This window comes from Arachis duranensis, chromosome 4 (genome assembly GCF_000817695.3).
Source record: "Arachis duranensis cultivar V14167 chromosome 4, aradu.V14167.gnm2.J7QH, whole genome shotgun sequence".
Taxonomy (NCBI): Eukaryota; Viridiplantae; Streptophyta; class Magnoliopsida; order Fabales; family Fabaceae; genus Arachis; species Arachis duranensis.
The window spans coordinates 118,537,103-118,562,660 of NC_029775.3; the positions used below are offsets into that span (position 1 = coordinate 118,537,103).

Sequence of the window (25,558 nt, forward strand, 5' to 3'; positions counted from 1 at the left end):
TTTAATAAAAATAATTTATATTATAAATTTATAATCACACAATTAACAAATACTAACTTTAATAAAAATAATTTATATCGACTCTAGTGTGAAAAATATGTCAATTTGTGGGTACATATCTAATTTGAAGGATTTTTTTTTTTTTGCTATTTCCAAATTCGGACTAGCTAGATGTGTCCCTTTTTCCTTTGTGGTATTCACAATTTTTTTTGTTATATTAAAATAATTGACATTTAATCATTTATGTCCTTTATTAGAAACTTGTTTATTTGAAATTACCTTTGATTATAAATTTAACTAACTCAATCCGATTTGACAAAAGTTAAGAGAGTAAAAATTTAAGGATGTATTTAGTTTGTGTTAAACACACCAAAACTATATGATTTTATCAATTTATAAACTCAATTTTTTTTAAAACACTCTTAAAATATATGTTTTCAAGCATTTTTATCATCATCATCTTCAACTTTACACTCATCATTCAATTAAAAAGTCTACAATCCTAATCTTCTATCTATGATTTCTTTTGAAAAAATAAAATCTCATTCAAGAAGGAAATCATAGCTGTAAATAATTAAAAATATTTGTGAGACTCAACACCAAGACATAGAACAAGTATATATATAGAGAAGCAGCAACAATTCAATTCTCAATTTCATGAATCACCCTAAACTCTGAAATCAATAAATCTAACAACAAAAATTCAAAATGAGCATACTCATAAATTAAAAAACAACAGCAGCAGGGTTTAGAATAAACATTTAATCACTAACAATACAGAACCTTGTGTATTATTAGTTGATATGATGCAGGGTGCTTTTCTGAATTTTTATTCTCCCCCTCCGAAAATGATAGTTTTCTATACAAAATCGCCCCTAATAATACAAAACCTTGTGTAGAATTCTGCACAAATATTACAAACAGGATTATATATTATCAGTGGCAATATTGAAAAGGTTAACAATGGAAAATATACCTTGGGAAGCTTATCTTTCGGTGGTGGACCTAGATAAAATACAATATTATTTTGGCATGACAAAAAAATACAATATTATTTTCTTTCATCAAAGGACATCAATTGATTTTGGTAGATAGAGATCCCATAAAAACTTCTTTCGAGGAATAATTCGAGCACCTATTTCAGATGCCTATCCCATTTTTGCACAACAGGGATATGAAAATCCGCGAGAAGCGACAGGTCGTACTGGGACAATTTATTTGTGAAAATGTATGTCTATCTCAAACAAAAAATGGACTAGAACTAAAATTAAAATCGGGACAAGTTTTAATTGTTAAAATGGATTCCATATTAATAAGATCGGCTAATACCTATTTGGCGACTCCAGGAGCAACAGTTCATGGACATTTTGGAGAAATCTTTTTTGAAGGAGATATATTAGTAACATTTATATATGAAAAATCGAGATCAGGTGATATAACCCAAGGTCTTCCAAAAGTGGAACAGGTATTAGAAGTTCGTTCGATTGATTCAATATCGATTAACCTAGGGAAGAGGGTTGACGTGGAATTATAGATTGGCGATTGGAATGAACAATTTAGAAGTATCTAAATAGGACAAACCGCCCCGTGGATATCTTTGCTTCGGAACAAAACAATTAGAATTAGGCTCGGTCAACTGGAATGTGTATTATCAATATAGGGTATCTTTCAATTGAGAAGAGCTATCGACCTGAGACAAAGAGAAAGAAAGGTCTATCTATTTGATTTAGTTATTCAGTTAAACCAATGATTCGTTATTGGAGCAGATAGCAACAACCATTTCATCCGGGAAAAGCCATCTTTTTCTCAACAATGTCTTTGTCATTTGATCCAATAGCGTTCCGTTAGATACGAACATATTTGATAAATATTGATAACTCTTGGATAGAGTATTAGAACGGAAAAATCCATTAGATAATGAACTATTGGTTCTAAGCCATCTCTGGCGATGAATCAACAATTCGAAATGCTTTTCTTGCGTATTCTTGATAAACCAGCGTTTATATATAGATGTAGGAAGATCTGTTTGGGAAGTAAGAAGCCCCTTTGACATCTCTTCATCTGCAAAGAATTGTCGATGTGAAAACACAGAGACAGAGACAAAAGGCTGATCTTTCAATAGGCTGATCTTTCGTATTAACAATTGAAAGATGGTCGAAAGAAAAGATCTCTATTTGACAGGGCTTCTTCCTATACCTATGAATTCCATTGGACTCAGAAATGATACATTGGAAGACTCAAAAGATCCTGCCAATATCATGGAAAACCTGCTTTATTTAGATCGGGAAAATCGTACGGATTTTTTGAAAAATCAAAGAAAAATGAAGTAAATAGAATATTCAAGAGGCCTGTAAAGATCAAGATAAAGACGAGTGTGCCGACTTGAGATTTTGGCATTATAACCCTGCACAGATCAATTTAAGGATTTATATATTTTTCTTATCTTCAAATAAGATTTGGAATAATAGGAGATGTCTTTCTATGGAATCGCGGGTCTCTTTATTAATTCATATTTGTGGTGTTACCCCCCTTTTTTTGAAGAAAGAGTTGAATTGGTTAGTTATCCAGTAACGGCTACCTTGTTACGACTTCACTCCAGTCACTAGCCCTGCCTTCGGCATCCCCCTCCTTAAGGTTAAGGTAACGACTTCGGGCATGGCCAGCTCCCATTAAAAAAAAAACGACAGAAACAGAGAAAAGGGGATTCTCTTATATAACACAACACATTATGTTTCTTTTGATACAAAATTTTTTGTTTACAGGTTCGACCGTTTTATAATAAAATAATAAATAAAATATAAATAAACACACCAAAACTATATGATTTTATCAATTTATAAACTCAATTTTTTTTAAAACACTCTTAAAATATATGTTTTCAAGCATTTTTATCATCATCATCTTCAACTTTACACTCATCCTTCAATTAAAAAGTCTACAACCCTAATCTTCTATCTATGATTTCTTTTGTAAAAATAAAATCTCATTCAAGAAGGAAATCATAGCTGTAAATAATTGAAAATATTTGTGAGACTCAGCACCAAGACATAGAACAAGTATATATATAGAGAAGCACCAACAATTCAATTCTCAATTTCATGAATCACCCTAAACTCTGAAATCAATAAATCTAACAACAAAAATTCAAAATGAGCATAATCATAAATTAAAAAACAGCAGCAGCAGGGTTTAGAATAAACATTTAATCACTAACAATACAGAACCTTGTGTATTATTAGTTGATATGATGCAGGGTGCTTTTCTGAATTTTTATTCTCCCCCTCCGAAAATGATAGTTTTCTATACAAAATCGCCCCTAACAATACAAAACCTTGTGTAGAATTCTGCACAAATATTACAAACAGGATTATATATTATCAGTGGCAATATCGAAAAGGTTAACAATGGAAAATATACCTTGGGAAGCTTATCTTTCGGTGGTGGACCTAGATAAAATCCTTCTTTTATACTATCAATAAACAAAAGTCAACATGACAACAAAAGAAAACATACAAATGTAGGTAGTTATGAATGAATAGAAACCCATTCATACCCTGGAAATAAGAATGACGATTTAAAGGAGCCATTTCCAATCACTAGGTCATCAGATTGAGAGAAAAAGGATAGCTGAATGATTTCCTGGAAACAGAGACAAGAAAAAAAATAAATCTATCAACAATTAATCCTGATTCACCCTTCAAGCAATCAGCTTCAATAATTAATCATGATTCAAGCAATCAAAAGCAAGGTTTAGAACAAACAATAAAAAGCAATCAAACAGTGTCTGGAAAATATTCTAATAACCAGCAATCAGCTTCAACAATTATTGATGCTTCAAGCAATTAACAACAAAATTTAGAAGCAATAAGTAATCACTTTTGATGTGAAGAACATTACGATCAGTTTCTGAAAAATATTCTAATAACTAGCAATCAACTTCAACAATTATTATTACAATCAACAGAGTTTAATCCTAGGGTTATAGAAGCTAGAAACTTGGAAAAATGTAGAGGTGGCATGGACAGTGGTGCGATGGAAAGTGTCGAACAGAGCTGACGCCGGTGGGAGGACAGTAAGCGACGGAAACTGGCGCTGGCGGTGATTTCAATTTTCGAAGGCTGACTTCGCGACGGTTCGTGGCTGCGCGATTAGAGCTGGCTAACGTTGGCTCAATGGAGAGTGAGAGTGGAGACTGGAAACGTGAGAAGTGAGAGGTGAGAGTGGAGGCTCGATAGAAGAGAGGGGTGAGGTCTGTGTGCCTCTATGACTACTGACTAGGGTTCCCTTTGGCCCTTCAGCATGAAAAACGCGGCGTTTGGGGCAAATTTAAAAAATCGTCCGGATCACAGTTCGGATCTCGGCCGATTCGGTGGGCCAACTTTGGTTTTCAAATCCTGCGATTTTGTCTTTTGTTCGAACCATATTTGCTAACGATTTTTGGTTTGACCGGTCCAACCAGCCAGTTCGAACCGATTTTCAGAACATTGTCTACAATCATATATCACTAAGAGATTTCATCCATTACTCACCTCACTAAGTTTTAAAGTCGAATGTACTTATTGTAAGATAGAGATCATCACTATTAAACTAAGGTCATGCTGCTTTTTATTTCTTTGGTATTAGCCTATTAGGTCTTGATGCCTTGATCAGAAATGCATCACTTTTGTTTAAGTGATGGTGGCGCTTTTCGAAGGAGGAGTGCCCACTGTGAAAGAAGGTTGTATATTCTTGTAATCAGTTGAACCCAAATGTAATGTTACCAAAATAGTCGTTACCGACAAGAGGTGACCCATGAAAAAATATCTGCCAGCTTAATATTAAGGAGCAACAGGTGAGAGATAAGATTATTAGTGGTCTGTCTGTGGAGGTGAAAAATAGAAGATGTATTCGATTTTGGAAGGATAATTGGTTACAAAGTGGCTCTTTGAAAGAGAGTTGTCTGAGGCTCTTCTCTGTTTTAAATAAAAAAGAATCTGTCATAGGAAACTGTGAGTTCTAGGATGGGTTTGAGTGGGTATGGAGCTTTCAGTGGAGGAGAGATTTATTCCAATGGGAGTTAGAGCTTCTCAATCAATTTCATGACCGGTTACGGCTAGTTAGATTTTCGTTTGCTAGAGATAATACAGTTATATGAAAATTGGACAGAACTTGTGTTTTTTCCTACTAATTCATTTGTGCAGGTGTTGCAGAAAGAGACTCTTTCAAAGGACACCACAAGCTATAGTTTCATTAGTACCATATAGAGAGGATTGATTCCTCCAAGAGTTTAACTATTTGCATAATTTGTCTTAGTAAGCAAGGTTAACACTAAAGAGAGATTGAGTCGGCTAGGAATTATTCTTCATAGTGATAATATTGGTGTTTTGTGTAAAAAAGATGTAGAATTTGTACATCATTTGTTTTTTCGTTGTGAGTTTACGTGGCAGGTGTGGTGCGCTTGATTGACATGTGCTGATAGAGCTTGGGCTATTCCAGAGACTGTCAAATGGTTTTTTGAGAGTTGGATTGGAGTGCCTGGTCGTAACTCTGAGCATAAGAAGTGGCTGATAGGTTTCTTTTTAATTATTTGAAACATTAAATTGGAACGGAATAACAGAGTATTCCAGAACTCAGAGACACGTGTTGATGGACTTATAAATAGGTCGAGATGACAACGAATTATACCATTTTTACTGTGTTTATTGTTTTGTATTTTTAGTTGTGTTTTTTAATTTTTTGCTGCCTTTGTTTTCTCTTTGTCAAGATTTTTTTGGTTCAAGTAAAGAGTCTTTTTGACAAAATGAGTAAATTCTTTTTATTTGTAACGAGGGGGTCAAAAGCCCAAAGCGAGTACAATATCACATTAAGAGTTGATTGGGTTTGATCATGATCATGGGCTGGGTAAATTTCAAACGCTGACGGTTAATCGGTCACCTCTCTATTTTCCTGGGCCAGCCCAGAAGATCAGATATTAATATAAGCATATTTCACATGTGTGCCAAAATATTTTGGGACACCCGAAGCCTGGAGAGCAGTTGCTGGAATTTAGAGACTTTGTTCAGTTTGTTGCTTCGTAAGAAACTTTTAAAGGGGCAATTCTACTGACCAAAAAAAAGCAAAGGGGCAATTCTCATCCCTGCAAATATTGTTATGTGAACAAGTGATTTTCAACTGCACATTTCCTAGCCTTGTTCATTTAGTTTAATTGATATTTACTCCCGCCAACGTTACACTGTTTTCCTAATTTAATTAATAATGCAAATTGACAATCTTGATTCTAAAAATTAACAAATGAACTTTGACATCTTTTTCTTTTGGTGAGTGGGTGGGGCTAGAGCCTAGAGGGTTTAACAAGTGACTGTTTTATCAAGGAAGGGTAACCCATTTTCTGGGCCAGCTATTGATTAAGAACAATCAGCTTAATCCAACTGAGTTTACAATACCAGCCGAAATTTAAAATAGAATTATACTTGTGCTCACACCCCTCTATATTGATCGCTATTGTACTTGATCAACAAGCAATAGAAAACAAGTAACGAAGTATGACAACACCTTTTGATGGTGTTAATGTCAAATTGAGGTTATGATAAAAAATGGTAGTATAGTACAAAATAGGATGGGGCAGTCACATAATTTCAAGTGTATTGTATTGGTCCATAAGAGTTCAAATAAACTATGGATAAATTACACTCACGTTCCCTGAAGTTAGTCAAAATTATACACATAATTCATCTGTTTGACCCTATAGGAGCAGCAGAGTGTTGAAAAGCAAAATAAATTTGAAGGTAGCACAGTGAATCATGCTTATTTGGATGCAGAGCAGTAACCAGTAGCAGTAAAAAGCAATAAAATAAACGATATTTTTCAAAATCGAAACATGAATTAAACCTTTAACATAGCAGTCTTAATATCCGAAACTACGACATGAGAAAAATGAAAATTAAATTAAAGGAAATTAGGCAGCAGCCTTCTGGTAAACATAGGTGAGGCCACACTTGCCGCAGTAATGGCGATCAAAGTGGTTAGCCATGAAAGTTCCAGCACCGCACTCGGCGTTAGGGCACTCCTTTCTAAGCCTCTGAACCTTACCACTGTCATCGATCTTATAGAACTGAAGGATGGCGAGCTTCACCTTCTTATGCTTGTGCTTGATCTTCTTAGGCTTGGTGTAGGTCTTCTTCTTTCTCTTCTTGGCGCCACCGCGGAGGCGGAGGACGAGGTGGAGGGTGGATTCCTTCTGGATGTTGTAGTCGGCGAGGGTGCGGCCGTCCTCCAGCTGCTTGCCGGCGAAGATGAGACGCTGCTGGTCCGGAGGGATGCCTTCCTTGTCCTGAATCTTGGCCTTCACGTTGTCGATGGTGTCGGAAGACTCCACCTCCAGGGTGATGGTCTTCCCCGTTAGGGTTTTCACGAAGATCTGCATCTTTACGGCTGCCGGTGGGAGAAGGGGGACGCTACGCTCTAACTGAGTTTAGAAGCTCAGGTTTTAATTTATATGGTGAGAATGGAATTAGGGTTAGGGTTTCACGGATGTGTGGTTGGTTGCTTGGGCTCGTGTATCCGTGTATGCTAGTGGGTAGCCCAAGATCCAAAAAACAAAACAAAAAACTATTACCTAAGAGTTTATAAATAAAAAATGACAAATAAGTTCCTAATCTTTTCTCTTGAAAACAAACAAGTTTTCGACTAATTAAAACTAAAAAATATTCTTAATTTTCTAAAATCAGAGACATTTAAGTCATTTCGAAAGACCTATTTGTTCTTATATATTTTGAATAAAGAGACTTAAATATCTCGCATTTTAAAAAGTAAGAGATGATTTTATACTTTTAATTAGTCAATAATTTATGTGTGTTCGAATTATAAAATCAGAACCTATTTATCTTTTTTTATTTTAACTTTGATACCTTAACGGTATAAAGAATTTTATAGGATTAGATTATCTATAGATAATTATTTTTGGCTTTGCTGAAATGAAAATGTAAAATTAAATGGTTTATTTTTATTTTTGATAATGGGTATAAAATAGCCAAATTTCAAACAATGGACTAGATTGGTGAAATACAAGTTCATGGGCTATTGCTTTCTAATTCAGAAATCGTTGATAACGATTTCGTAATTACAACATGAAGGGGGGAATTTCATCCGAAAGGAAGAAAACAACGTGGACGTTTTGGGTAATGTAGGTGAGACTTGAGAGAAAAATCGGTTTTGACCATTTTATACTCGGTTGTCACGTGTATACATGCATGAATGGGAAGTCCATTTTATGAAAGATTTGAACCTGGTCACTCTCGTTTGGGTAGCAAAGTAACTCAGTATTACTATAAGTACTAACCTAGTGCCATTTTCGCTTTGAAGATACGAGAACGTGTGAAAGAAGAGGAAGAAGCAAATAGTAAAAAGAGGAAGAAAAATTGTCCATAATATTACTTAGTATAATTTTTATAGTAACTTTCTTAATTTATTAAAACGTGTATCCGTAATAGTATAATTTTTAAATTACTTTTTTTTTAAATTAAAACAGGTGGAATTGCAATTTGATTATCGTTATGCTGTGATAGCTAATGTTAGTAATATCACATTTTTTTATAAATTAGTTGAGATTATGATAACTAGTAGTACACTCGCTTCACTTTCACCTTTTGGGCTATAGAAGATAGGATGGAACAGTCACATTCGTGATTCCTAATATTATGTCGTAATAGAGAAGGACTCAATTTACCAAATTTGATTAGTGTAACAATTAGCTCACTACTCCAGTTACGTTAAGGAAGTATTGGGGTTCGAATTTCAGACTTTGCATGCAACAACCCAATATGGATAAATTACACTCACCCCTTAAATGACATAAATCATTTCTCTGTTTGACCTATACACTCACGTCCCCTATATTGATCACACTATGGTACTTGATCAACAAGAGAAACAAACCAAGCTTAGAAAACAAGTAACAAAGTTTGGCAACACCTTTTGATCACATTGCATAAAACTGTAACCCAGACCACGGGCGTAGTAGAATCTAGAATAGAATGAATTGAATGTAAAAATGTGGATGATCCAAATACCAGCACAAGTTATTTGTTTGTTGTTGTTGTTCAGTCGCATATGCTGATGTAGAAGACAGGAATTGAGGTAGAATGGAAACTACACATTTCATCCTATCATAAAAAATTTCTAGTTATTTTGCTTTATTCAAAAGCTATATTTAACTTTTGAGATTAACAATGTTAGAACAAGGACAAATGAATAAATTTGGCCAAAACTTCTGAACAACTGCCATTGTTACAATCTTCTAAAGAGTACAGTATCAAATTATATTCTGAAAAAACTTAAGCAGCTAACATACCAGAAGAAGCAGCACCTTCTTTAGAGTTCATGGAACAAAAGAGATTCAAAACGTCAGCGTGGTTTCGAATGTATTGCGGACATTTTGAAAGGCAATTTTGTGCTTCTTCATGTCTTCCACGCTTAAAAAACGCATCAAACATTCGGAGAACCACGGATGTAGAGGGAAACCTCTTCGAAGTCATTGCCTTCAGAAACAGAACAGCATCATCACCACTCCCGGACTTTGATATATGGTCTAAAATCGGATCAGTGGAAGGAGGATATCCCTGATTTCTCATCAAGCCCAAAATGTTTAAAGCATCTTCAAATCCACCTTGAGCCAAAAGCTTAGTTATGAGCAGCTTGTAGGTCGAATGCCATGGCTTCAATCCTTTTTCATTCACCAGCTTAGAGAGAATGTTGCTTGCATCTTTCGCCTTCTTCATTTGGCAATATGAATTAACCAGCACATCGAAAGCATAGCCTGCAGAACTCACACCTTCTTTGTCGACGAACTCCTTCAAAGAATCAAAGGCTTTGTCAAGGTTTCCAGCAACACAGTGTCCCTCAATTAAAGACTCCCATGTCTTGCGTTCTGCGGATCCAGATGCCTCGACGCCATTCACAAAATCACCAGCTTCTTCCTTGTTACCGGAAGCACTGAGTCGATACGCAATCCTACTCTGTAGATTACTTCTAGCAACAAAACCATAGCATTCCAATTCTTTCAAAACCTTATTCCACTCTCTAATCCTACCAACACTGGTCAAAGACTTAAGAACAGAATCAACCATTGAATATGTCAACACATTCCCATTTTCAGTAAAAACTTTCACAACCCTCGAAAACAAATTCATATCCAACTCCTTATTAGAAACAACCTTCCTCAACAGGAAGGTGCAGCACTCAGGCGAAGGCTTATTATTCTTCTCTCCGGCCATTGCGAATTCATAAAGCTCAACTGCATCCTTCATCATCCTCCTCTTGCAAAACCTCCCCAGAACCTTACAAAACGTCTCATCCTCCATTTCAAACCCTGCACTTCTCATTTCACTAACAAGCTTCCAAAACCTATCAATCATATCTTCCCTCCCCAATGCCCTAGCCATGAAATTGTAACTACTTCCATCATGCTTATACAATCCACTCTCCTCCAACCACCGGAAAAATATCAATGCCTTATTCGGCTCCTCGCCGCCTAACTTCTCTATGATCAAGTTAACCCTTTCGCCCGAAAACTCCATATTCAATTCCCTAATTTGCTTCTCAACATCATCACTCCAAACATTGTGCTTAACAATCTTACAAACCCTAACCCAAATTTTCTCACTGGAGTTACTACTCAATGAACCGTTATCAAATAAACACTTCAACTTCGATGCATCATCCTTTATTCCATTCTTCTCAAAATACTCCAAAACCCGATCGTGGACATTTTTAGAGACCCCATAACCCTTCTTCTTCATCTCGTTCACCAATTCCCAAAACTCCTCAGTGAAACCATTGGTTCCCAAAACGCGAAGCATCAAGTTGTACGATTTGGAGCTCAATCTCTGCGGATCGGTTTCCAGAACCCACCGGAAGAACCTCCTCGCGACGTCAGCATTGGAATCGAGCTTCGCGAGAATCCCGTTGATCGCGTCGTGGTTGATGGAAACGCGATTCGAATCGAGGCGGCTCTTGATGTCGTTCACATCCCTGGGTTTCGAGAAAACCTCGGATATTACGAGAAGGTGGCTGTCGGTATCAGCTTGTTGTTGTGCGAGGACGGGCTCGGAGGAGAATGTGCGAAGGAAAATTGGGATCGAAGGGATTGATTTTGCAGTGGTGGTGAAGCGAGGGATCGAAGGAGAAGGGGAAGAGCGAAGCGCGTGAAGATGGTGGTGGTTGTGGGAGCGGAGAAGATGGAGAAGACGCCATTGGTGTCTCATTTCTGCGAATAGGATCAAGGAGATTCTTTGCAGTGAAATGAAGGAGTGAGGGAAGAAGTTCAGAGAGAGAGAATCTAGGGTTAGGGTTTTACAGGAATTATGATTTTGCATCCATTTCCATTTTTTTGGGTTAATGAAGATTCGGGCTTTTATTTTGGGCCTTTATATAGTTAGGTATAACCCATTTAACTATATTGAAACACAAGCAATATACCACTGTCCAAAGAAAAAACAAAAAAAATACCAAAATATATGAAAACACAAAAAAATACATGGATATAGTTTTAGAAAAAACCAACACATGGATATAAAGCAATAAAGTATTTAGAAATAGTTTTGGGAGCGAATTACAAAATAAGGCAATTCAATTCATTTTTTTATTTTTAATTTTAAAATTAAAAAATTAAAATAGTGAGTTTTTTTTTAATTATAATTGACAAGTTTTTCAACTAGTTGGCTTCAAGTTATCTACATTTTTAATTGATTTTCTATCAAAATCGAAGTATTTAATTCAAAATAGTCTTTAAATTGACCGAGTAGTCAATTCACTCATTTACTTAAACAAATATAAAAGTGTTTATTAATGTAAAAATGGTTTAGTTAGTCTTTTTTATAAAGATGTTAGTTAATTTTTTTTCATTTAGTTTAATATTAATATAATAGATATTTACATTTCAATTATCATTTTTATATCAAAATGATTCTAATCATCTTTATGAATAGTGTGGCACCTTATAGTAATTGCTTGCTTATAATATTACGAGTGTAGCTATGGTTTTACATACTAATTAACAAAGCGAGTTTGAAAATAAAAAAATTGAGTCAAATTAAAAGAAGTTTGCACCAACATTACTTGGATTCATACTCAGTAAGTCAGAACTCAAAAGCATTTTGAAACATGAGATTTGGGTGAAATTAGATAAACCAAACCAAGAGCTTGAAATTAAGTCAAAGAACAAAAAAAAAAAATTAAAGTATAGTGAGGTTTAGAAGTAGTTCAAAGGTACAAGCAGCATGTTTACATATAAAGATAGATGCATTCTAAAAGCACCTGTTTCTTATTCAACCCAATTAACTGATTGAGCCCCCATATATAAATAGGTAATCCTTTTAATGGCAGAATATAAGAAACAAAATATATATATATTTACAAGAACACAATGGAGCTACAAAAGCAAGAGGCACAACAGTCTCCTTCAAAGAGGTTAGAGATCTTTTGTTTTCAATATAAATAACCATTGTAGCCATTACTAATCACTATGAATTTTTGTTTTAGAATTTCCAATTGATCAATAAGGTTGCTTTGTATAAACTTTTTTGTTTTTTTTTTATTTTTCTTATTATTTTTTTAAGGCTTATGGATAAGGTGGCAGTAATAACTGGTGGTGCAAGAGGAATAGGAGCAGCCACAGCAAAATTGTTTGCAGAAAATGGAACACATGTTGTGATTGCTGATGTTCTTGATGATCTTGGTGCCTCACTAGCTGAATCCATTGTTGGAAGATTCATACACTGTGATGTGTCAAAGGAAGAAGATGTTGAATCAGCCATTAACCTTGCTCTTTCATGGAAGGGACATGTGGACATTATGCTAAACAATGCTGGGATTGGAGCCATTGATGGAAGCATTACAAGCCTTGACATGGAACATGTGAAACACTTGTTATCCATAAACCTCAATGGAACCATACATGGAATCAAACATGCTGCAAGAGCAATGATCAAAGGCCAAAAGGGAGGGTCCATCATATGCACCTCAAGTGCTGCAGCCATCATGGGTGGTTTGGCTTCACATGCTTACACTATGTCCAAAGCAGCAATGGATGGTTTGGTGAGAATCTACCATACTCAAATATTTTGATTTTAACTTTTATCTTATTGTGACCCGAAAATAATAATTTTTATGGGGTTTAAAGTCGAATAAAGATCTTGAAAATATATCAGAACAATATTTAAGTTTGGATCTAAACTAAGATAAATCCAGTTTCAACTCTATTTCTGTGATTAAGGTATCTTGACCAAAACAAAATCACTATTTTATAAGGACTAAAAACTTATTTAATCTTTTAGTATTGTATTGGTATATGTGAAATATAGGTGAGAAGTGCTGCTTGTGAGTTGGGAGTGCATTTGATAAGAGTGAATAGCATATCACCACATGGGGTTGCCTCAGAGATGCTTCTTAGTGCTTTCAAGAGGTTTGAGAAGGTTGACATTACCCTTGAAGAGTTGAAAGGGCATATTGGGAAGAGGGCAAGTTTACTTCAAGGGAAAGGTGCAACTGCAGAAGATGTTGCACATGCTGCACTGTTCTTGGCTAGTGATGAATCTAGCTTCATAACAGCACACACTTTCCCAATTGATGGAGGATACACTTCTGCTGTTAGTCACATGAGTTTCATCTACCAAGATCCAAAGTGATCATGAAAAAGGAATTCAACAAATTCAAGTTGAATTAGATTTTAAGTTCACATTATTGTACTTTATATGACTATGTTCTTATAATCAGGTAGTTATAGACCAACAATTAACTTGTATCTGTGTAATTTTAAAGTCATAGGTTTAAGTTATGAAATTAATCACTCGAATAATTATTAAGTTAGGCTGCCTATACTTTTCGGAATACGATTCTTTTTTGAACCCCACATTAACGAGAAATGCTCGTACACTGAACTACCTTTGATATGATTTTGTTCTCGTAATCCCATAACTATGGTATCTTACCATATATTTATTATATTCATGACCATTTTCTCCTTTTCAATTTTATTTGATAGCTCCAACAATTGTGAAAGATGATTAAAATGTGTTAATACATTTTGGATCTCCAATTACACATACCAATTTTTATTTTGCCTAAGATTATAAGATCTTTGTTAGATCCATATTATTCAACAAGGAGCTTGCACCAGAGATACAAATTAGAAATCAAAACTTATACCTTGTCATTAATGAATTTGATTTCACTAGACTTATGAATAAAAAATTATTACAATAATGGAACTAAATTATTATGAAAAGGCACTAGACTAAAACTGAGAGAAACAAAAGTGTATTCAGTTAAAATATATATATCCATATCCTGAATCTTGATCAATTGAATCATGAAGGCATGCAACAATATCAACCTTTGTTCCATCAATCAATCAGTCCTCAATTGTTCATTTTCTCCTTCACTGCTTCACATGCTCCTTCTGCCTTGGCCTTAATCTGCTGACCAGTCTACCAAAAAATAAACAACACACAATATCATAACTGATATGGTTTTATCCAATTCAATTTTTTCACAATATTTGTGTATAAGATTGTCTTAGGTCAGATATGTTCGCTTTAATTATTCTGTTAGTCCTTATAGTTTTACTACATTTACAATTATATCTATATTTTTTTTCTTTCAATCGAACCCTTATACTATTTTTAATTTTATAATTATATCTTTTCTATTTCAAAAAACGTTCGAATTAACTTAATATTAGAATAGAACCTCTTGCACTGATTCTTTAGCAGACTGAGCAGCATCACTAGCCTTGTCTATCATGTTGTTGGTCTTTTCCTATAGACACAGAAAAAAAATAATTGTAAAAAATTAATATAATTACTATGAAGATTGATTAAGCACATTAAGAGACTAATTATGAAGCTAAGAGAAAAGGGAAACCTGAACTTGGCCCTTGGCAACTCCAGCATTGTAGCTCATCTTTTCGGAAGAATTCATATTGAAAGTATTTGATAAACAGAAAGTATTTCAAATAAATATCAAAATATTGTTTTGTGTTTTGAGATGAAGATGTTTAGGTTGCTATGTGTTTTGTTGGTTTATATAGCTTCTCAAAGCATTGCATTGTTCAACATGTGTATTATCTCCCCACCCCACATTATAAGTTGAAATTTTCAATGTTGATTTCAATTGGACACATACATGTTATGCAAATATAGCAAAGAGAATTTGATGAGGAAGTTATTTATCTATGACTTTTTTTATATAAATTAATTTTGACACGTTGACAGTTTAAATTTGATATATTTTTATATAATTAATTTACTTTTTTTAGACGATCGTTAAAAAGTTATAAATGTAATGTTACGTATTTTAATGTATTATACACGGAGCATAAAGAAATTAATTAATTTTTAGTTAATTAGCATTTATTAAAACCACATGTGTGAATGAACTTTCTATAAATAATGTGTAAGAAGAAAATGACTTTTTCTACCAAAGATCTCAGCTACAAAATTAAAACTAAATTACAATTTTTTTTCATTTTATTAGTCAATAATAAATAAAAATAACTCATCTCTATTGGTATTAGGAGTCAGAAATTATGAATGAATCTCATCCACAATATTACAGGTCAACAAGTGAAAAAAGAAAAAAAAAAAAGCATTTTTCTATGAGTAGCATGACATGCGCCATTGAACAAGAATTTGTGAAAGGATCAAACAATTAATCGCAATTTTCGCAACAAAATTATAATAACTTTTATTTATTTATTTTAAAAAAGTGTTGAACATTACTCTGATTTGAGAAACTATATATATATCTAGTTTTTGTTCATCTAAAAAACACATAAACAACACAAAATCTAAACTCTGTTCACTTGATTATTATTAGAACTTGAAAAGAAAATGGAGTCCATTAAGCAGAGCTACCAACAAGGAAAAGCCAGGAGTGAGGCACAGGTATGAAACATTATGATAACTAGAAAATTATATTTGATTATAGTCATATGTAAATAAATATTTCAGTTAATATTGTTCCATGCTTTTGTGTTATTAATTATTATTATTATTATTACAGCAAACGACAGAGAACATGATGGACAAGGCAAGCAACGCAGCTCAATCTGCTAAAGAAGGCATGCAAGAGGTTGGTTCCTTATATATATAATATATGACATGATTAAACGGTTAAATTGATAAAAGATTTAATTACTCTTTTTTTCTTATAGTTTCACCAAATTTATAATTAACTTTTTACATTTTTTTCTTTTAATTAAATTTTTATACTCGTTTAATTTTATAACTAAGTCATCTCTGTATCAAAAATATTAAAATTAAAATACTCTTTCCAAAAAATATATAGTTAAAGATTTAATTAGATTCTTAAGTTCAATTTGTGAAAAAATATTTCATTAACTCTAATATTTTTTAGACTGGCAAGAACTTAATTACAAAATTAAAAGAAATATAGAGATCCAATTGAAAAAAGAAAAAATATAGGAATCTAATTACAAATTTGGTAAAATGATTAAGATTAACAGAATAATTAAACCTTGAAAAAATATATAAAGAATCCAAAAATTAGTTCTTATTATTTGATTTGCTTTTTGTTTGTTATAGGCTGGCCAGCAAATGCAGGCAAAGGCACAAGGAGTTGCTGATGCTGTGAAGGATGCAACCGGGATGAACAACTGAACTTTGAAGACATCATTGTGAATTTGTGATGGACTTTGAGTTAAAAATAATCCCTCTTAGGTTCATTTATTTGATTAGAAACAAAAATGTTGTTCCATTTTTTTTATGTAATAATTAATTCTATCATAATTTTAATGAAATAAGTTTCAAAATAAACAGGAGCCTATTTGTTTTACACATTATTCAAGACTTACAAAAGGTGATTAAAAAAAGTGTAAATTAAGTTTCTTTCTATGAAGGTGCACTAATCATATATGAAAAAATAAAATAAAATAATAATTTAACAAAGTGAGACTCATATATTAAGTAAAAACTTGGTAGAAGAGAATAGATGATGAAAGATGATGATGACACGTGACTTGATCATGTAAAAAGCACTTAAGAAAATGCATTCCCATGTAACAGAGTCATGTTTGTTCTGAATGTATATGCTTTTGCACCAAATTTGAAGAGAAAAATACCTTAAATTTTGCCAATCATGTTCATAGTTCTCATCATAGAGACGTCACAGAACCCTCTCTCATACAAGAACCTTGACATAATCTAACTTTGTTTAACTTTAAATACTGTGATCACATGGTTCATGTGTCCCCTGCTATTAAGGGTTGATGAGTTTTGTAAGAACCTACACAATTTCAGAATTTCTAACCACAAAACAACTGCTCTACACGCAATTTTCATTCATACGCCTACAAAAAGTTCATACCATTGCAATTGTTTCCTTAATACATCAGAGCTGTTTCATGTAGAGGACTCAGAGATGAGATAAACGGTTGGAATACTGTTGGAAGGCAAAGGGTATGTATAAATATAAGTTTAAGTGTGACAAAGACGAAAATTTTGAGATGAATGAGCAGTCAAATATGTATGAATAAAATAAGGAACGAAGATATTGTTGAAAAAATGGTAAAATATTGTTTCAGAGCATTTAGTTTAGAGGACCGTAAATATAATAGAATAAGGACCGTAAATATAATAGAGTTCAATGACGTTTAATCCATGTAACCAACTCAATTAAGGGAATAATACTTAGTGGAATAATACTTTGTTGTTGTTATATGGAGAAAACTTGACACAAAAACTTTACTAGTTGTATATGAGACATATATGTATTAATTAAATCAAAATAATGCTTAGAATAAAGTTCACCCTCTGAAACTCATGGAGCTGAATTGCATCTGTGATGATTACCAAACACAATCTGGAAGATTAAATTATATAGTAATATGTATTTTATTGCTTGAATTAGAGAGCAACAATCCATTATTAAAGGAACTAAGCCTTTAGCAAACTCTTAGTAGGAAATTTCTAAATAGTAAATACATGGAACTAGAAATAAAAGCATCAAGCAAATATATAGCATAACAACCCTAAATAGCACCACCATTCTCACACATACCATAACCCCCAAAGTTGACTCAAGTATCAAAACAAACAGCAACAGAAAGATAAGGTGTATATATATGGTTCTCTGTCCCACTTCCTATTCCTTCTCATCCTCACTACTACTCCAGCAGCATCTAAGAATAGACCTAGGAGATGCACTTCCATCGGCTCGGACAAAGCTATGGTACACAACAGCACCGCCACCAGCTCCTAGCACTTCATTGCTCCTCTCCTCACAGTAGTATCCATCAATATCCAGGGGAAATTTGTTGAAAAGCTTCTCACCATGCATGTCACTGTGTAGAGCAACAGAGAACTCAGATGGTTCAAAGCAAGCCAAAACTCTCTCAATAAGTTCAGACACAGAAGTTTTTTCATAATCATAGCCAACAGCTTCAAAACTTGCATAGCTGAAACCATCCTCTGGTGTTACATGGATAGTGGAGATCGCACTTCCCTCGATTCCGTTCATCGAATAGCCACAGGGATCAAATTCAAAATCACATATCTCAGACTTTGGAAGGATCTTCCTGATTCCAGAATTTTCAGTCATCATAACTGCAGAGTCAGTGTTTTCTTTGAAGAAAACAGAGGCCTTTTCCCTGTCTAATCCAGTCATGCACATCTCAAGGCCATAGATTGCTGCTTCAGATGAGGCTTTTGGCTCTGCACAAGCAGAGTAGATGTGCCAAAGTTGTGACTTGTCAGGATCACCCATCACAGAAGCTTTGCTACCGGAACCAAGGTTGCCAAAATAGCTGTCAAGAAGATCAACTTCCTCTGAAAAGCTACGATGAGGGAAGGGCTGTGCCCCAGGAAAAATGAAGCTTCCTCGAGTGTACCTCACCGATTTCACAGTCATGTCGAGGGAACCGGCCAACTTAAGAATGGCAGGGATTGACAGAAGTAGTTTTGTAGTTCCACAGGTTTTGATGATGATGTTATGAGAATAAACAAACAAGCTTGACTCTGAGAGAACATAAGAATCAACATCATCATTTGACAGAGAGGAAACAATAGTGCATTGTGCTGGTTCTAGAATCTCATCCAAGTGGGCTTTAGACAATGCCCGGAGGCCTAAACCTTCGCCGAAAAACGATATCTCGAGCCTCTTTTCATAGCCTTCAAAACCAATAGCTGAGGCGGTCAAAGCCATCTTCACTCAAAGAAACAAAATGCTGTGGTGTAGATCAAGAGCAATAGAGAAATCAAAGCAAGACAGAGAAAGATGAAACAAGGAGAAGAAGGAAAAGGAGAAGGAGAATAGAAAGAAGACAGGAGTAGAAAATGTTGCAGTTTGTAAAGCCTAAAGGGGGGGCTATGTCACACAACCAAACGAATCTCAGGATGGTTTGCGGATGCACTGCACAAGTTGAAAAAACAAATGTCAGAAAAAATCAAATGAAACCATCTTAATACAAGTTTTGTGTTCAGTTATCCAAAGGGTTGAAGCAAGAACTCACGTTGGAGTAAGCAGCAGTTCTGAACTTCTTGATTCCACCGTGTGGGCGAACGTCTTCAATGATGTAGTCGAGAGGAGCTTCGTATAAGGTTTTACTACTACTAGACTTCTTTTTACCACCTTTAGACTCCATCAGCTCATTCACACTCTTCTACATAAATCATAAAAATTGGGAAATCAGATGAATGAAAAATATGATGGATAAACTGAAATACAGAACTAATTGATCATGTTGGATAAACCTCAGTGAAGCATGAATAACAAATACATAGACAAATGTGGTATAAAGGTAAAGGAGAGGCACTATAGATAGCAGCAAAAAGAATCATCTTATTTATGCTTTGTCAAAATTAGAAATTAGCCATAAAACTTGTGAAACAAGTAATCAAAATTCATAATCAATGTTCAGAACTCCCAAATCTCCCTCCCACTCTCCAGAGCCCCAAAGGATCATAAAACAATCAAGAACAAGATGCAGAGAAAACACATAACCACATAAGAAGGCTATCACCGGCCTCATCCAACTGAAATCGTGCAAATCATAATAAATTAAATTCCCAAAGAGTCCTCAGGGTTCATAAGAATCACCAAATAATGATTTTTGTTCAAAGGATACAAAGTTAATGCAAAATTAACGGAAGAAAAATTCTTTATCATGTTTCTCTCTGATCATTGAAAAATTGAATCATATCCATGCATCAACAACAAAAACAATAATAAACCAGCAATTTTTTATTTTATTTATTTACGGATTTGATAATTACAATAAAATATAATCATAGATAATCAAGATTTCAGATACCCTCTCGGCTACCAGACTCTAAAATCATAATTAACCTATCTCAATAAAATCAAAATAATTTGAAAAATAGCAACAAAAATAAAATTTGAAACCACATAAAAGAAACGAAATCTTGAGAGGAATTCTGAAAGTTGAACGCAATGCACTTACTGCGATTAAAGAAATTGGAGAAACGTTAATGAATGCGAAGGAATTGAAGCTAGAAATTCGATTATTATAATTATTATCGTAATTATGACGATGAAATTGAAGAGAAAATTGGAATGTGGAATGTGAATGAGGCCGATTGGGTTGTTATGGCGTTTGAGAGAGAGGGAGGGGTTTATTTATATAGTGGATTCGGTGAGTATGCAATTACCTTAATGCCCCTACCAATTCCCAACTTTCGGTTACACGTCTTCCTTGTTTTTATGATTTTCCTCCTATAAAACTGGTAGAGAATCTCTCAAACTTCCGTGCCAAACAAGCACTTTCTTATCTTATTTAAATTTACAATTTCGTCCCTGTAAAATGTTCCTGCTGTATAACAGATTTGGTTGAAATTTGGGTTGTTGAATTTACTGAATTACAAACAAATAAAAAAATTAAAAAATAAAAATAAAACCTAAAAATTATATGTTCAATTGAATTATTATTCTTCGTTTTCTGAATAACTTCTAAACTATTTGGGCGACAACAAATCTGGTCCAAATTATAATAAGCATAACATTTAGTTAAAAAATTCTTCAAGAACATAAAAGAGTAGTCACTAAAATTAATAGTATTTTGATATATTTATTTACATTATTTTATATGTCTTTTAACCAACGTAATCAGATATCTATGTATCCTAATATCTTAGAAAATAATAATGTCATTTTTTATAGTATTTTTTAGTCTAATAAATTAGAGATTAATTTACCGTAAATTTAAACTGCATTTAGTTAAAATTTTATCGTTAGTTAATAAATTATTGTCTATATAAAATAAAATTTAAATTTTTAATATTTATTTAAACAAACGAATAAATCGATCACTTAATTAATTTAAGTTGGTTTATTCTATCTTCATCCTATAATATAAATTTAGACACCAAATTATATGTACAGTTTAGACAATATTTCTCGAGAGCAAATTATAAGTTTATTCTATATAATTAATAATTTATCTCTGAAATATACTTATTAAATTTTTATTTTATTTTTATTTGTTATTTTATGTTTTTTTTAAAACAAAATTTGTTATATTTATTTTTTTAAATTAATTATCTTTATCCTTTTTTTATCAGAATCGTCTAAAGATTCTGATTGTTTTATCTTATTTTAAAATTTAAAATTAATTTAGTAATTAATATAAATAGATAGCATTATTTTCCCATAAAAAACAAATTAAACAACAATAACATATAATAAAATTTTTTTATCTTTTCTTTTCTTATTTTTTTATAATTTTTATTAATAGTAAGATTATATTTAGAGTTTAACTGTACGTATATATACATGTAAGATAGATAAAGGAACATTGTGGGTGGGCATGAAGCATGTTATTACGTGTGAATTTTTATGAACAAGATTCTATTGGAATGAACATATACAAAGCATGAATGGAAGAAGATATTATATGAGCTGTTTGCCAATTGCCATCTTATATTCGTCTTTATCCTTCGCACCCAAGTTTTCCTAAATTAAACGAATCCTTCATGTTTTTATAATTTGGATCGTCAATTTTTGTAGGAATTAATTCATTAATTAATGTTGTTATTCTCACATCAACATCACATGTTTCATCAATGCCTATATATATGGTAATTAAGACTTGAGAATCTCTTCTTGTTTTCTTAATATAGTTAGCTTTTCTTCTATAATCTTTACTATTAGTAAAAAGGTTACTTTAATTTGTAAGACAGAATATTTTTTTAAGTTATATAAATAAGAGTCACTTAAATAAAAATATCAAAAATATTTTTTTAAAATATTTTTTAATAATTAAAATTTAACACATATAATTAATTAAACTATGTTATTTCTATTAAAATTAGACTGAATAAATAGTCATTTTCTATAATAAGAGTATTATAGTTATTTTTTATAAAAAATAATATTAATTTAGACCAGTTCAAAATTTTATTCACCATTTTTCGGTCAAATTAATTTATCTGGTCTAATTTTGACAAAAGAATAATACGATTTAATCGATTATATGTGTTAAATTTTAATTATTAAAAATATTTAAAAAAAACGTTTTAAATGTCTTTATTAGAGTAACTCTCTATATAAATATCTTTTATTAAACAAAAAATTATGTTCAATAAAATTTCAATTTGTAGAAGGAATATTTTTTTCTAACCGATTATTCTATGTGATTCATATATGATATAGTCTGTAAACCTAATTAAAAAAGTAATAAATTAGTCTTATATGTTATAATTCGCTTCTGCACGTTATGACTTATTCAAACGTTATAATTCGGATTCACACAAAATAAGTATTGTAATGATTTAATGCGATATTTCTATTCTTCAATGAAAATGATCGTAAAAACCGTAACTGTTCTACTTTACCTCACATATAAAAAAGTTACGGACATTTTAATTTTAGAAGAATGAATAAAAAAACACAATACTAACTTAAATTTGCAGATACATTCTTCCTTTTATTCTTTTCGCGACATGATATATTTTTTGGACGAAAAGCTTGGATATAAACACAGAGATACAGACATTAAAAACATAGACATAAAATATTTGTGTCTATGTATTGTATTTGACAAAAATAAAAAATAAGATACATATATTTAAAAAAGACTGAATTACCCTTCATTCAACCACAAATTTTACCACTATTACAATACACCTATTATCCCAAACAATGCATGCCATTACTATTAAATTTTTATTTCTTCTAATAATTTTTTATTTCTTCTAATACCATCTTAAATTATCATTTAAATATTAAATATATATTTGTTCTTGAAAAAAAATAGAAAATTAAAGTTCAGAATTTATCAAAGATTAATCAAAATTTAAATAAATAAAAAAATTAAATGTACAATTTTTTTTTAAAAAATAAAAAAGTAAATTTAGTTGTAGAATCTAAAAGAGAAAGAGAAAAAAAAAAGATTTGGGAAGATAAGAGGACAAATTTTAAAAACTCAATAAGGGTAAAAAAGTAAAAAATTAGTGTCTCACAAGTTGTGTCTCAGTATCTCACCAAATTGGAAGTACACAAATTTAGTGTCTCCGTGTCCATCCGTGTCCTTCGAGAATCCGTGTCTCACCAAACTAAACAGCAGACATGTGTCACCGTGTACCACTGTGTCTATGTCTCAATGTCTATATCTCAGTAACCAAACGCTACCTAAAGTCACTCGATGGTTGAGGAGTTAAACCCCAAAATGGTTCCTGAGATTGGCGTTTTGCACTGAAATCGTCCCTAATATTCTAATTGCACCAATTACGTCCCTGAGATTGAAAAAAATGCACCATAGTAGTCCTTGACCCATTTTCCTTTAACGACGTGATGACATGGCATGATGACGTGGACTGTAAGTGACACGTGTCACTTCATGATTTGGCCACGTGTAATGGTAGGATGATGTGGTGACCAGTGACACGTGGCATGCTGACGTGGATAGTTGTGCCACGTGTCACAATGTTATTTGGCCACGTGTCCGGTTGTGCCACGTGTTGCAACAGTATTCGTCCACGTGTCATCCATTATGCCATCGTTGTATATGCACCAAATTAGTCCCTCACTTTGCATTAAGTGACTCATTTTAGTCCCTCAAATTGAATGCTGTGCACCAAACTAGTCCCTTCACCAATTTTTTCTCATTTTTTCTATAAATTCAAAATTCTCAATATTTTTGAATGCATTAATTTCAATTCTATTTTTTCACACGTTCTTCAAATAAAAGTGTTTTTAAAAAATATTTTTTCTCTTGCGAATACCCTATTCGCCGACTTGGAGTTGACGTGAAGGCTTTTCAAGCACCTTCACTACTATCTCCAACCTCTTTCAATACTTTTATAAAATATTTTTTTTCTTGCGGATCCCTCTAATAGCCGCCGTCTTGGAGTTGACGTGAAGGCATTTCAAACTTCCCTCATTATCATCTCTGACCTCTTTCGTCTAGACTGCAAAGATCAAAAGTGGCAGTGAAGGTGGTTGAAGTGCCTTCAATCTAGCTCATTTATACATAACGAAAACGTGTATTTCATAAGAAAAAAATATTTATTTTAATTATTAATTTCTTGTTAAAAACACATATTTTTTTATGAAAAAAATGTGTCTAATCAATCATATAATTATTTTTTTATAATAACATACTTATATATTACAAAATTTACCAATATTAAATTATTAAAAAAATTATATAATTAAAACTAAAATCTTAAATTTTTTTTATAAAAGCACTTGTATTTAAACGATATATAAAAAAACAGAATTGAAATTAGTGTATCCAAGATATTAAAATTTTAAATTTAAAAAAAAATTTAAAAAATTGGTGAAGGGACTAGTTTGGTGCACGACATTCAATTTCAGGGACTAATTTGGTGCATATACAACGATGGCATAATGGATGACACGTGGATGAATACTGTTGCGACACGTGGCACAACTGGACACGTGGCCAAATAACATTGTGACATGTGGCACAACTATCCACGTCAGCATGCCACGTGTCACTGATCACCACATCATCCTACCATTACACGTGGCCAAATCATGAAGTGACATGTGTCACTTACAGTCCACGTCATCATGCCATGTCATCACGTCGTTAATGGAAAATGGGTCAGGGACTACTATGGTGCATTTTTTTCAATCTCAGAGACGTAATTTGTGCAATTGAAATCTTAGGGACGATTTCAGTGCAAAACACCAATCTCAGGGACCATTTTAGGGTTTAACTCATGGTTGAGAGACAAGTTACATCCAATTTATTCATAGAACAATATATATAGTATTTTCTCTTACTAACATTAAAATTTAAAAATAACAATTGTAAACATGATAAAACAATATAAATAACATACACTATTTATTTTCAGTTAAAAAAATTTTTAAACAACTATTTTCAATCAATAAATTAAAGGAACAAGAAAGAAAAAGGAAGGACAAGAAAAGGATAAAATTAACTGAATGTTTGATTGATTTTTCATTTTGGATTTCTCTGATCTATAGATATTTTTAAGCATCATAGAATAATCACAGTTTGCTAGAAAAGAAAAATTCCACTGACAAATGTCGAAGTATATCACGGTTGGGAATG

At 32.8% G+C, this 25,558-nt stretch overlaps 6 protein-coding genes across 6 annotated transcripts; 2 read left to right on the forward strand and 4 right to left on the reverse strand.

Annotated features, from left to right (window-relative positions):
• Positions 1-6,839: 6,839 nt before the first annotated feature.
• Positions 6,840-7,467, reverse strand: LOC107486535 (ubiquitin-40S ribosomal protein S27a). The gene has a single exon (XM_016107082.3). It carries the CDS (start codon positions 7,400-7,402, stop codon positions 6,935-6,937), a length of 468 nt encoding a protein of 155 aa, XP_015962568.1. The 5' UTR covers positions 7,403-7,467; the 3' UTR covers positions 6,840-6,934.
• Positions 7,468-8,930: 1,463 nt separating this feature from the next.
• Positions 8,931-11,354, reverse strand: LOC107486534 (pentatricopeptide repeat-containing protein At3g02490, mitochondrial). Its single transcript, XM_016107081.3, has 2 exons — positions 9,329-11,354; positions 8,931-9,140 (listed from the first exon to the last, which is right to left on the reverse strand). Exons 1-2 carry the CDS (start codon positions 11,349-11,351, stop codon positions 9,136-9,138), a joined length of 2,028 nt encoding a protein of 675 aa, XP_015962567.2. The 5' UTR covers positions 11,352-11,354; the 3' UTR covers positions 8,931-9,135.
• Positions 11,355-12,388: 1,034 nt separating this feature from the next.
• On the forward strand, positions 12,389-13,674 carry LOC107486234 (short-chain dehydrogenase reductase ATA1-like). Its single transcript, XM_016106787.3, has 3 exons — positions 12,389-12,444; positions 12,594-13,071; positions 13,338-13,674. Exons 1-3 carry the CDS (start codon positions 12,401-12,403, stop codon positions 13,659-13,661), a joined length of 846 nt encoding a protein of 281 aa, XP_015962273.1. The 5' UTR covers positions 12,389-12,400; the 3' UTR covers positions 13,662-13,674.
• Positions 13,675-14,249: 575 nt separating this feature from the next.
• On the reverse strand, positions 14,250-15,089 carry LOC107486232 (late embryogenesis abundant protein 2-like). Its single transcript, XM_016106786.3, has 3 exons — positions 14,899-15,089; positions 14,725-14,793; positions 14,250-14,462 (listed from the first exon to the last, which is right to left on the reverse strand). Exons 1-3 carry the CDS (start codon positions 14,953-14,955, stop codon positions 14,394-14,396), a joined length of 195 nt encoding a protein of 64 aa, XP_015962272.1. The 5' UTR covers positions 14,956-15,089; the 3' UTR covers positions 14,250-14,393.
• Positions 15,090-15,866: 777 nt separating this feature from the next.
• Positions 15,867-16,655, forward strand: LOC107486231 (stress-induced protein KIN1-like). Its single transcript, XM_016106785.3, has 3 exons — positions 15,867-15,920; positions 16,039-16,107; positions 16,581-16,655. The coding sequence occupies exons 1-3, from the start codon at positions 15,867-15,869 to the stop codon at positions 16,653-16,655; spliced, it is 198 nt and encodes a 65-aa protein (XP_015962271.1).
• A 1,214-nt stretch (positions 16,656-17,869) lies between these two features.
• On the reverse strand, positions 17,870-20,602 carry LOC107486533 (S-adenosylmethionine decarboxylase proenzyme). The gene is made up of 3 exons (XM_016107080.3): positions 20,456-20,602; positions 19,505-19,654; positions 17,870-19,404 (listed from the first exon to the last, which is right to left on the reverse strand). Exon 3 carries the CDS (start codon positions 19,195-19,197, stop codon positions 18,139-18,141), a length of 1,059 nt encoding a protein of 352 aa, XP_015962566.1. The 5' UTR covers positions 19,198-19,404; positions 19,505-19,654; positions 20,456-20,602; the 3' UTR covers positions 17,870-18,138.
• Between the last annotated feature and the right edge of the window lie 4,956 nt (positions 20,603-25,558).